At 40.3% G+C, this 13,951-nt stretch overlaps 1 protein-coding gene across 3 annotated transcripts in view; it reads right to left on the reverse strand.

Moving 5' to 3' along the window:
• The window catches only part of TNK2 (tyrosine kinase non receptor 2), a 145,843-nt gene that overhangs the window by 78,619 nt on the left and 53,273 nt on the right, over positions 1 to 13,951 (reverse strand). The window contains exon 3 of one of the 3 annotated variants that reach the window (XM_072142513.1): positions 11,509 to 11,549. The exons of 1 other annotated variant lie outside the window; for it this stretch is intronic. In XM_072142513.1, the coding sequence (XP_071998614.1) occupies positions 11,509 to 11,547 (39 nt within the window). In that variant the 5' untranslated portion in view covers positions 11,548 to 11,549. Of the gene's footprint in view, positions 1 to 2,781; positions 2,803 to 11,508; positions 11,550 to 13,951 lie in introns of those variants that run through there. One more of the 3 variants, XM_072142514.1, reaches the window with a different exon arrangement.

Raw genomic sequence — 13,951 nt, forward strand, 5'->3', positions numbered from 1 at the left:
CTTGGCTTATACTCGAGTCAATAAGTTTTCCCAGGTTTTGGAGGTAAAATAAGGAGTCTCGGCTTATACTCAATTATATACGGTAATAATTTTTGTATACCATGTAGAGCATTTGTGCATCACTGTCACCAGATGTAGAAGAAAATGCTAACCGATCCTGAAACATAAATAAATACAATACCTCAAATGGAAGATAAAGGACAAGGTAATCCAAAGAAAAACCACAAAATGAATGGGGCAGATCAGGCGGGGGGAGGGAAAAGGAATGGGGCGTGGGTGAAAGACCCCACGCGTTACGTCATGCTGTTGTGACTTCCTCAGGGGTAATGAAAATACTTAGTTCTGTCCCGATTACATGAGAAAAAAAAACACTAATTACCTTGATAGCAACGAGCACAAACACATAAGGGCTGTAATCCCTGAACCGGAAGTGATAAAAATGCACATGTGCTGTCAAGCCCATGGTGTTTGCTTGTTTTCCAAGAACAGTATCACACATGCGCCAAGAGGAGGCGATCCGCCAAGACAAGCATGTGAGCCATGTCGCCGACATTAAGTTACTGCGCATGCACTAGGCGGAGAAAGTCTGCTGCTGGTATGATGCTTACAATAGGCATGGTTACATAGAGGATACAAATGCGCATGCGTACAACAATATATCCTGGTACTGCTGATACTGAAAAGTCTCATGGTGTACCCGTACCTCCATGAGCCCAACTCGGTAATAGCGAGCGCAACGTGTCTACAACTGGATAATAGTGAAAAATTTATTGTGAAGACACAGAATATGGTGCACCAAAAACAAATACAAATGAATATATTATATCAGCAGTACCAGGATATAATGTTGTACGCACGCGCATTTGTATCCTCTATGTAACCATGCCTATTGTAAGCATCATACCGGCAGCAGACTTTCTCCGCCTAGTGCATGCGCAGTAATGTCGGCGACATGGCTCACATGCTTGTCTTGGCGGATAGCCTCCTCTTGGCGCATGTGTGATACTGTTCTTGGAAATCAAGCACCCACCATGGGCTTGACAGCGCATTTGCATTTTTATCACTTCCGGTTCAGGGATTACAGCCCTTATGTGTTTGTGCTCGCTGCTATCAAGGTAATTAGTGTTTTTTTTTCTCATGTAATCGGGACAGAACTAAGTATTTTCATTACCCCTGAGGAAGTCACAACAGCATGACGTAACGCGTGGGGTCTTTCACCCACGCCCCATTCCTTTTCCCTCCCCCCGCCTGATCTGCCCCATTCATTTTGTGGTTTTTCTTTGGATTACCTTGTCCTTTATCTTCCATTTGAGGTATTGTATTTATTTATGTTTCAGGATTGGTTAGCATTTTCTTCTACATCTTTAGGGGTGACTAGAGGGTGCTTGAAGCAGGGGTGTGGGTTGTCCCTGGGTTAGGGACTTGGTTCCCCTCCCTATTGGGAGATACAGTGCTTTATTGTGGCACATTTTAAGTGATTTTATTTTGTATGTGTATCGTTTTTGTTATTCATAATAAACTTGTCTATTTAAATTCTTGTTGTTTGGGCAATATATTTGCATCACTTCTTCTGTGTATTTCTATAGTGTTCATTTGGATGCATCTGGCCTTAGTACATATTTATTTATTTTTTGCTGTGCCGTTCCCTTCTTTATGGTGACATTTAGACTACTGTATTCCCTTTTGTGAACACAACTTGGTATTTTTATGCAGACATTGCTGATGGGTGGAGGAAATTTATCAAGCTACCAAAGAGTAAGAATGTGCTTAGTCCCCCAATTACAGTGCAGCTTTCATTTTACCAATCCTCATGAATATTTTAAATGGGAGCTGTAATTGGTTGCCATGGGCAACTCAGCACATTCGTACTCTTAGGCAGCTTGATAAATGTCCCCCAATAAGCTTAAAGTCACATGATGATGTTATAAGGGCTCCATACAAACATTAGCTTCGATTTATCTAGAAAATAAAAAAAGGATGCCTCACAGGCCTATCTAGGTGTTTCCTATTTAAGAGCTTGGATTGTGGGAATGTCACCAATGGGCATATGGTGAGGGTATTGGGGCATTTATTTTGTATATCACTTAGTTATATACCATGAGAAGTAAAAGAGATATCTACAACATTTGATAAGATTTCTTTTCTGTCTAGGCATTGCACCGTTTACATGTCACTCATGTGGACATTTTTGGAATATAACTGGCACCCGCCCACTGTTTTAGTGTCAACCTGGTTGACTGTACGATGATGATACTTGTCATGTACATTTGATTGCTGTACCAATCACTCACCTCAGCAATGGCAATGCTGTTAAGTAGTTGCATTCAGCCCTGGGTATAATAGCACAACCTCTCTTACATGATCAGTAAAAGTCTTCACTTTGGTTACAAGTCCACCATGTATTCAGTAAGTTTTTTCATTATTTGTGCATGAATACTCCACTATTTTTACAATAGAGCTGCATACAAATTCTTACATTTGATCTATGCACAATAAGAGCTAAACACTGTACATATTACACATAATACGGACAGATTCTTTAATAAAGCAAGTGCAAATCACATTTGTACGCAGTAATGTTCAGCAATGAAACCACTTTACAATTCATGGACTACCAATCTGCTTAATTCAGTTAAGTCCATTGAAACTGCTGGATTAGAGCAAAGTGCTCTCATATCAATTTGGTAGCCCGAATCACAGACTAAACTGTACATGGAAGTGCCAAAGAAAACAGAGTAAAAGGGAGCAGAAGGGACTGACACAGGACAGTGCGTGTCTTACCTCCAGCATGATGCTGTGCTCAGGCGTCTAACCTGAAGCATGACATAGCAGCAGCACATACTGTACGAGCCTGTGTGCTGTGCTTCCAAACACGTGAGCAGGACGTCACACAACCCTTAAAGGGACCATTCATGGACAAGCTGTAACATCACAGTGACACACTACCAATTATCTGCAATGTTTACCAGTCAGGGATGTTTTCTGCAAATTTACACAGCCACCCACCAGTCTGAGAACATTTGGCAAAGACTAGTGAAAAGACAAGATGACTGCACACAAAGCCTGCCCTTTTAGGGAAAAAAACCTCAATCCACTAAGTCATATGGAGTGACGTATTTGAGGGGTGTGAAAAGTATATAAATTAATCTGACCTCCACCCCCACAACATGTTTTTACTGTTAACCCAACTGGAGCCGGCTTATCATGTACTCCAAATATATCATGAAATATACAGAAACAAATGCAGCAAACAGTAATGTAAGGAAGTGAAGAGAACGTTTCTCTACTTTCTTGACAATTTCTGCTTGATTCACTTGTCTTTACTACAACTTGACAGTAACAGAGCTTCCTCCAAACTGGTTCAGGGTAACACAAGGAGCTCATGTATCTACATTTCTGGCTTAGCCTTTTCATTTTATTTGCAACATTTTATTTGGCGCTTGTGCACTTTAGTATTTTTTTTTTTGTGCCTAACACAATATGTAGCTACACTGATGCAGAAACATATCCTGTTTAATCCCTGATTGGAGTGATTTTGCTCAAAAAACAATTATAAAATTCAGGACCTTGGGAAAGCTGGGTTGCGTGCAGTCACAAACACAATACACGGAGCTTCCTGAACTGTCCAGACAGGACTAATCAACCTGAGCTGGATGACTCATACATAGCAGCTGGGGAATGGTGCAGCGATTACTTCTGCCTGTCAGGGAACACACAGTGTTTACAACATTCTCTGAAACAGTGCAAGAGGAGAATGCTGCACCAGCCAAAAGGAGCAACAGAGTATCATTAGCATAAGTTTATAATTGTATTTTCAGCAAAACCACTCAATTCAGCGATTAAACAAGATATGATTTTGCATCAGTGTAGCTACAGCATTCTCAAGGTATGTTTGGTTCAAAAACAAAACAAAAGGTAGTTTTCCTTTAAAGAGTCCTTACTGCAAGAGCAGATTCAGAGATCCCATGTGGATCTCTGTGCTGAATCCTCATCAGGGACATCAGAGTAGCGGTCATGTGCTGCCCAGCCTGTAAATAAGACTGCGGGCAACACAAGTGCTACATAAGTTAATTTTAAGTTATTAAGCATAAGTTAATTTTATTATTATATTTGAGGACATTTTGGCCATTTCAAAGTCTGGTATTCTTAATAATATACTGCACCAAATCATACAAACATAGGGGGATATTTATCAGGACCTCTGCGTAACACCAGCTTTTGCGATTATTTGCCCCGATCCGCCACCTTCACGCCAGTGGTGCGTGAAGGGGCGTGAAGGGGGGCGCGGGCGGCCAGAAGTGGGTCGGCGTGGGGAGTTACTGTTACTTTTCACGTATGAAAAGTCGCCAGCTGCGGATTTTTCTAGGATAAACGCTGCGCTGCAATCAGCCCCGATACATCAAGAGGCAGAAGCCTCTTGATGTATCGGGCTGCGAATTTGCAGCGGCGGGGCTATCAGCCAGCGTATGATAAATATCCCCCATCAGCTATATTCACCCTGCTGAGAGCTACCTAGGAGCGTTAATGGTGGATACAACCCTATAGTTAAAATAAGAGGTCGGATCGTGTATCTGGTGTGCTGGCAGTCGGGCTTATTCATTAGGGGGCATGCCGAAACACCTCCAGCACGCCCCCGCCAGTGGTCACATTGTAGGAGAAGCAATGTGAATAAGCCAGTCTGCGGCCGCACCGCGAAGAGCCGGCAGTGATTTACTGCACATAAATTTTAAATAAAAATGGCTAGGGAGAAAGGGGCTGGGGGGAGGATTATGGGGGCACATTTGGTGGGTGGGTTTTCCAGGGTCCTCTTTAAAGATCAGTAGTATTTTATACTCTGATTGAATAGTGGGTAATATTAAGGTTTAGAATTCTGAAAACATTGGCAAATGGAATTATAGAATTTTTTTGATGCATTGAATAGTCTTCTAACCACCATATTTTTCAAATTTCCTGATGTTTTTGTGCAATAGAATTAGATGAATGGAAGTGGGAATTTCCAATGACCCATTTGGACCAGTCCATACAAAAATTTAGATTTTTTCTGAATATGATATTCCATAAATATTATAATGCTAGAAAAAATTTTTTTTTAATGAAAATATTTTTTCTTTTCTCATAAAAGCTTATAATAATTCAACATATACTACAGTCTAGCAGTGCTGGGGTCCTGGGTTCAAGTCCCATCCAGGTCGATATCTGCAAAGAGTTTGTTTGTTCTCTCTGTGTCTGCATGGGTTTCCTCCGGGTCCCCTGGTTTCCTCTCACACTCCAAAACATACAGGTAGGTTGATTAGATTGTGGTCCCCAATGGGGACAGGGAATGATCTGGCAAGTTCTGTGCAGCGCTGCGTAATCTGTGTGCGCTATACGAGTCAATAAAGGAATTATTTTTATTAAAGGGGTATTCCCATTTCAACAAATTAATGTTAATGTTTTTGATTAAAAGTTATACAATTTTCCAATATACTTTCTGTATCAATTCCTCACTGTTTTCTAGACCACCGCTTGCTGTCATTCTATAGAAAGCTTTTATGTTTACTTCCAGTGGATAGAAATCTGACCATGGTCATACAGGTGCGTGGCACATTATATCACACAGTTCTGATTAATCTCTATGTTATAATGAACAGCGCACCTGTGTGACCATGGTCAGATCTCTCTCCACTGGAAGTAAACATAGAAGCTTTCTATAGAATGACAGCAAGCAGAGATCTAGAAATCGGTGAGGAATTGATACAGAAAGTATATTGGAAAATTGTTTAAGTTTTTGTAATTCAAACAATAACATTAATTTGTTGAAATGAAAATAGCTCTTTAATTATTCCTTTCCAGTAGGGTAATTACTAGGCGATTTCGGACACCAAACCAACTATAAGTCCATGTGGGACTGTGGTTTAGTGTCTCGAATTGCCAAGTTAGAGCTCTCACTGTGGTCGTTATAAAAAACCTTTATACTTCGCTAGAGAGGAGTCAGATAAGACATATCAGACTGATTTTGGGTGCTCCCAGTGCAGTGATTTAAAGGGAACCTACCACCACGAATCTACCTATAAAGGTAGATCGGGTGGTAGGTGAATCAATAGGACGTGAGGATAGCCCTTTTCAGGGCTAATCCTCACGTCCACGCACTGTTTTGGTAACTTTTATTTTCCTTATATACAAATTTTGTTATGTGGCTACAGGGGCGTGGTGTAGCCGCAGCTGAGGCTACATGGCCCGGCTACTACACGCCCCAGTATCCTCTTTACTCCTACCCACAATCTTCACCGGAGCTGCCCAGGCGCGGGCCTGCGGTTCTGCGCTTGCACAGACGGCAGATTCGTCGGACGAGGGTGCGCAGCTGAAGATTGTGGGTAGGAGGAATAAAGAGGCTACTGGGTCGTGGAGTAGCCGCGCCGTGTAGCCTCAGCCACGGCTACTCTATGCCCCAGTAGCCACATAACAAAATTTACATATAGAGATAATAAAAGTTACCAAAACAGTGCGTGGATGTGAGGATTAGCCCTTAAAAGTGCTATCCTCACGTCCTACTGATCCACCTACCACCCGATCTACCTTTATAGGTAGATTCGTGGTGGTAGGTTCCCTTTAAGTGAAGCCAGAGAAGTACACGCCAGCTTCATTGTGCTTGCGCCTACAGTGCCTTCGCTGGATCACTCTGCAGGCGCTCAGAGCAATAAGTATATGTTGAATATTTTCTTTGCTTGCACGGAGGGACAAACTACAGGGAGATTCAGGAAACTAAACCACCGGACCATAAGTACCTGTAGTTTTGTGTCCTCACGTCCTCATAAATATGGCCTCATAAATTCTCATTATGATCTAATGCTAAGGGTAATCACTTTGTCAGGTATCCAGTGAAAACCCCCTCAAGACCAAGTTTTTATTTGTTTTCCATTTCTCTCATTCCACAAGCTGTAACTTTTTGATTTTTTTTTGTTTACAAAGCTATATAAGGGCTTGTTATTTCCAAGTCTAATTTTGTTTTCTAGTGGCTTTGTTTAATATTCTGTACCATTTACTGTAAAGCTGGAAAAAATTCCAATGTTGGTAAAAAAGGCAAAAAAACACTTTATGGACTTTATTTGTACGAATTTCAATGTCTGGTCAAGATGACATCTCTGTTATTCTATGAACAGTAGGATTGTAGTGAAACCAAATTTATACAATTTGGTATCGCCATATTCTGATGCCGTAATGTTTTCATACTTCAGTGTACAAAGCTGCATGTCATTTATTTGTGGGATAATATGACGTTTTCATTAATACTGTTTGGAAAACTGTATGACCTTTTGCTTACTTTAAATTCAAATTTTTATAGTTTTTTTTTTATTTTTAAAAACTTTCAAAAATTTTATTTTACTATTATTCCTGTCCCGCTACAGTACTTGAACCCTAGGGGGTTTGATCACTTATAGAGTATACTGCAATACAACTTTATTCCAGTATATAGTAGATTTACTGCCTCTATATTACAGTCTGTCTCAGATAATATGTAATATAGAAATACTATCGACGATCGACGACCAACATTTATAGGAAAGGATGTCTTGTGAAGAGAGACTTTTTTAACCCCTACGGGACACAGCATCTTTTGGCCTAAAGGACGCGGACCCATTTTTCAAATCTGGCCTGTGTCACTATAAGTAGTTATAGCTTTGGAACGCTATGAGATATCCGGGGGATTTTGAGATTGTTTTCTCGTGACACATTGTACTTCAAATTAGTTTAAAAATTTGGATGAAATCTTTTGCGTTTAGTTATGAAAAAAAACAAAATTTGGCAAAAAATTGGAAAAATTCTATATTTTCAACGTTCTAAATTCTCTACTTTTGATGCAGATAGTCATAGCACCCAAATAAATTCATAACTTACATTTCCCAAATGTCTGCTTTATGTTGGCATGGTTTTTTAAGATTCCACATATTTTACTAGAATGTTCTGAGGCTCAGAATTTAGGTATCATTTTTCACATTTTTTGTAAAATCACCAAAACCTGTATTTAGATGGACCTGCTCAACTTCTAATTGACACTGAGAGGCCTAAATAATAGCTAGACTCATAAATTACCCCATTGTGGAAACTACACCCCTCAACGTATGAAAAACCACTTTTAAGAAGTTTGTTAACCCTTTAGGTGTTTTATAGGGGTTAAAACAAAACGGAGGTGCAGTCTGAAAATTGTAATATTTTTTCACAATACACTCATTTTGGGTGGAAAATTAAACATTTACAATGGATTAAATTAAAAAAGGCTCCACAAAGTTTGATACCCAATTTCTCCCGAGTACACCGATACCCTATATGTGGTGGTAACCTGCTGTATGGGCGCACGGCTGGGCATAGGAGGGAAGGAGGCGCCATCCAGATCCGATTTGCTATGTCACATTGTACAGGCTATAATTTTTTTCTTTTTTTATTGAGGACCTATAGGGGCTTATTTCTTTTGCCACATGAGATGCACTTTTCTGGTACATAATTTTGGGGCATCTATAGCTAATTGGTGAGATTTAATTAAAGCTTTGTTGGTGGAGGAAATGAAAATCGTCAATTTTTAGGAACATTTTTATGTGTTTTTTTTTTGGCCGTTAACCATACCATAAAAATAGTATATTATTTTTATTCTATGGGTCGCCATGATTACAAAAATACTTCATTTATATATATTTTTTATTTTTTCCCATTTTTACTGAATAAAAAGTAATTTGGCAAAATTGTTGTTAATTTTAGCATCACCGTCTTTCATATGCATAACTTTTTTATTTTTCACCTCACAAATCTGTTTAAGGGCTTATTTTTTGCGAGAAGGATTGTTCTTTTTAGTGGTCTTATTTTAGATTGCGTAACTTTTTTAAATCACTTTTTAGAGCATTTTTAAAGGGCATTAATAAAAAATCATCTTTTTTTCAGAGAGAGTTTTTTGAGGTTGTTTTTTACGGGGTTCACTTTGCGGATCTAATAACGATTCTGTTTTATTATGCAGATTGTTACGGACGCAGGGATACCAAATATGTGGGGGTTTTGTGTATTTTATTCAATTGTACTGAATAAAAACTAATTTGGAGAAAATCTTATTCATTTTAGCATCACCATCTATTCATATGCATAACTTTTTTATTTTTTGGCTGACAAATCTGGTTAGGGGCTTATTTTTTGCGAGAACAGTTGTTCTTTTTAGTGGGCTTATTTTAGAGTGCATAAAATTTTTTAAATCACTTTTTAGAGCATTTTTTATAGGGTATTAATTAAAAATTATCTTTTTTTCGGAACGTTTTTTGCGTTTTTTTCCTCCGGCGTTTACCGTGCGGGTCCAGTAATGATTCTGTTTTATTATGCAGATTGTTACGGACGCGGCAATACCAAACATGCGGGGGTTTTTTGTGTTTTTATGTTTTTTATACTTTATTAAGTGTTTTTATGGGAAAGTGACATTTTAGGGGCTTATATTTTTATGTATTTATTTTTTATTTATTATAATGTGTAGTGTTAAGTGTTTTTGCATAATTTTACTTCTACATACTTGAACTTAAACCAGTGATACTCTGATCACTGGTTTAAGTTCAATACACTGCTCTACAATACTATTTTATTGTAGAGCAGTGTAAACTGTCTAAGCATGCTTGCGCATGCTCAGACAGTTTGCAGTCAGACCCGGAAGGGTTCTGGCTGCCATGGAAACCGGGCAGCTCCGGGGCACATGCCAGTCCTCGGAGCTGCCCAGGAGAGGATCGGATCCCCCGGTAAGCGGCACGGGGGATCCGATCCATAGGGGGAAGACCCTTACACGCCGCGGTCATGCTTGACCGCGGCGTGTAAGGGGTTAACACCCGCGATCGGAGTCGGCTCCGATCGCGGGTGTTAGCGCAGGCTGTCAGCTGTACTAGACAGCTGACAGCCGCTGCTTCTGGTACCGGCTCCGTTCGTGAGCCGGTGCCAGAAGCAGGACGTTATAGTGCGTCCTGGTGCGCTAAGTATCTAGCCACCGGGACGTACTATAACGTCCTGGTGCGCCTAGGGGTTAAGCTGGTTATCTCACACCACACAATTTGGAATATGTTAAGCTGACAAGTAAAGTAAAATAGTCATTTAATATAAGATTCTTATGAAATCAGTGTATGTGCTGTAAAAAATGTCTAGTGTCTAAAACAGAATTGTACAGATATCATAATAAGATAATCATTTTTTATTTTCCTTTTATGTCTCTTCTCTGATGATTATAACATCAGATATCAATGTAAAGAGCCATGATGTAGTTATTATCATTTGGGATTGTTGTAGATTCCTGCTTCCAGACCACTAATATATCATATTTTTTATGTCACAACATACTGTAGATCTACCTAGATTATGTGTAAACATTTATTGTAGCTACTATTCTACTGGTAATGTTTTCCTGTAATGATTGTGACTGCAGGGCTGTATAAGGAAGACAATACACCTCATCAGTCTAATGCAGTGCAGTATATTCCCAGGAAACGCTCCAGACAAAGCATAAGTCCCGTGCTATAAGCAGCTTTTGTCAGATAAAACCCTCCATATGCCAGGCCTGGTGCTGCAGTACCCAATAACACGTGAGATGACCACAGACACTGGAATTGATTAAAGAGAAAACTATGCTTTAGAATCGTTACACTTTTGCTGATACATGATCTTATATTGACCACTAATGTGTGGGGGGGTCTTTAGACTCCCAGATGCTGTGACCTACAGAAGTGTCCCCCATCTCCCCATTGTGCACTGGTGCCAAATTGTGAAAAATATTTTATATATGCATATCGCTTATTTTGAGCACCATCAACCTTCTGATGTGTATTTTATGAATGCAGTGCTTGTATTATAAACTACTTCATATTTTACTCCAGTAAAACACTTTTTTCCATGCAGCTCTCAACTGTCTGTCAAACTAGACAGGGTATAGGGGGATTTATAAGAAGAGTCTGAGAGCAAAACTATTCTAGTTGCTTATGGCAACCAATTATAGCTCAGATTTCATTTTATAAAGTGCTGTGGGAAAACAAAAGATGGGCTCTGATTGGTTGGCATGAGCAACTAGAACAGTTTTGCTCTCAAACACTTCTGATAATTCTCCCCTATTCCATTCATGTATACTGTACTCATATCTCATTAGTGCAGCTTCTTCTTAACTTATCAAACTACTACTTCCAGAAACTTGGCTTTTAAATGTTTCTAAGCTTTTATCAATTCTATTGAAGACAACGTTCATACAACAAATTCCGGATGGATATCAAGTATCCACTGCTTGGAATATAGGACATAATATCTGAAAATCAGGGTGAAATTCCTGCTGTGTGAATAGGCTTGCATTGTATCTACCTCCTGTAAATATCCTCCCCTCTATATTCTTCTAAATAGAATCTTCTAAAAGACTACAGTGTTCCCCCTTGTGGCGAGTCTGTGTATGACAGTCCAGTTCTGGAAGGCTATGTTGCCCAGTAGTTACATGACGACCTGACCTTGTGTCCATCATTCTGTGAGCCGTCTACTTACTATTACATCTCTCTCCCCTCCTCTGTTCCAGTCATTCATCCCTGTAACATTGAATAACTAAATGTTAATTCTACACACAGGTTCCACATCATACTTCTGACATCTCATCTCTTTAGTGAACTACAATTAATAATAATACTTCCTTTAATATATAGCGCAGCGCTGCACAGAACTTGCCAAATCGGTCCCTGTCCCCATGGGGCTCACAATCTAGTCAACCTACCAGTATGAGAGGAAACCCACGCAAACAAGGAGAGAGGATACAAACTCTTTGCAGTTGTTGACCTGGCTGGAACTTGAACCCACTAAGCCACCATACTGCAAAATAAATATCCTTTTCAGTTAATGGTTACACATCCAAATAAAGGAGGAGATTTATCAGTGCTGCTACGCTGCTTCCATGCTTAGAGGAAGTGATATCATCGCAATTTGTTGCTCACTAGTATTATTTTTGCGGCTTTACATTCACCCCTTGTAGGCGTGGAGGGGCACAGCCACCAGTGGAATAATTTAAACAGTAGTGTGAACTTAGCCTAAGGGTCCATTCACACGCGGTATGTCTGCCGTGTGGGCATACCGCCGTGTGCTGGAGAGGAGGAGGAGGTGACCCCTCCTCCCTCCATAGAGAATAGCGGCGCACGGCCGCACACACGCCAAAAGATAGAGCATGCTCTATCTTTTTGCGGTGTGTGGCCCGGATCGGTGCCACACATGTGTGGCACCGTAACTGCGCCGCGCCGCTATTGCCATCTATGGAGACGCATGTACGTCCCCGCAGACGGCCATGTGAATGTGCCCTTTCAGTGACTAACTTCAGTTCAACCCCATAGCCTGAAACAGCAGGTTGCATTTTTAGTGTTTTTCTATGGTGTTGTTCTATTTTAAATAATGTTTGTCCTACTTCTTCGGAATAAATGCAATTAACTACAGTTATTTTATCATCTAGTTTAAATGAAATATTTCGGAAATGTTTATATTGGAGATAAGTTACTTCTTCGATGCCAGGGTGATGCAATCCCTGGAGACGGATAATGCTGTGTATCCTTTTTGAAGGTGCCTCACAATGATTCTTCTACAAACCACTACAACGAATACTTAGCAATTAAGGTCCTAGACACAGTGTTAAGTAAACAGCAAGAGATGTTTAAAGGAACAAAGCAACATAAAAACCATAGAAACTAGGAGACAATTAGCAACCACTTTTGCAATCAACTGTGTTATTAAACAACTCTATGTGGCTTTATATTAAGGTTGATAATAATTATAACACTTAGGCTAGATTCACACTGCTGTTGCCCGCCGTACTGTAGCAAGGCGGGCACACGGCAGCGCACGGGGAGAGGAGGAGGAGGTGGGTACTGCTCACCCCGGCCCCTCTCCATAGGGATGTATGGCGCACGGCACCGTAATACAGGAAAAGATAGGACATGTTCTATCTTTTTCCGGGGTACGGAGCAGTACGGTGCGGCACGTGCGCCCATTGCCATCTATGGGGGACGTATATCGGCCGTATATACATCCCCCATGCGGCATTGTGATTGTAGCCTAAGGACGATAATACATTTGATGGCGGCCATAACACAGCATTCTTAAAGAATGAGCAGGGTACAATGAGGACCAATTGCAGACTTGATAAAGAATTCAGTAATTTGGTGGTAGGTAAGAAACATTGTAGACACACAATAGGGGTACCAATGCATGGAATATAATGATTATAACATAAAGCCTTGTACATAAAAACTTCATATTATAGACATTAAACTATTAACAAAATTGCATGAATCACAGGCACATGTGATAATAGTTATCAGAAATGTGTTCCTGTGTCCCTCTTTCTCCCCTGCCATTCATCTTTATGTAAAGAAAGTCTACCATCAGGAATCTACCTATTAAGGTAGATCTGATGGCAGGTTCACTTTCATAACCCAGGTAAGTACAGGTTTATTTTTTTAAGCAGCCCCCTCCCAGCCACCAATGTTTTTTTTACGGTCTCTGACAACCCCTTAAACCCCATAACAATGTCTAACCTTATCTAGAGTTTATCTATCCAATAGTAGCTACTGGGACGTGGAGCAGGAGCATGTAGTAGTCTTTCTGTGGAGCGAAAGCAAAGACCACTCCATGCCCCAGCAGCCTCTGCTATCCCTGCAGGCCGCCAGAGCTCAGCGCATGCAATGTATCTCCTGAGCTACTGCGCCTACAAGCATAGTTTAGGGTTAAGGTTATAAAAGGGAACCTACTATGAGATCTACCATAATAGGTAGATCCCTAATGGTAGCTTTCCTTTAAGCAGTTTGTGTGACATTTCTGTCCTGTATCCACTGACAGCTGAGAGAAAAAGGAGCCTGATAAAGTTTCTAATTACTTAACTCTTTACAGATAGTCCCTGGGTAGTCTAATCTCATCAGAGAGCTGAAGCATCAAGGGAAATCATCTCTAGCTA

Source organism: Engystomops pustulosus, chromosome 3, assembly GCF_040894005.1.
Source record: "Engystomops pustulosus chromosome 3, aEngPut4.maternal, whole genome shotgun sequence".
NCBI classification, from domain to species: domain Eukaryota; kingdom Metazoa; phylum Chordata; class Amphibia; order Anura; family Leptodactylidae; genus Engystomops; species Engystomops pustulosus.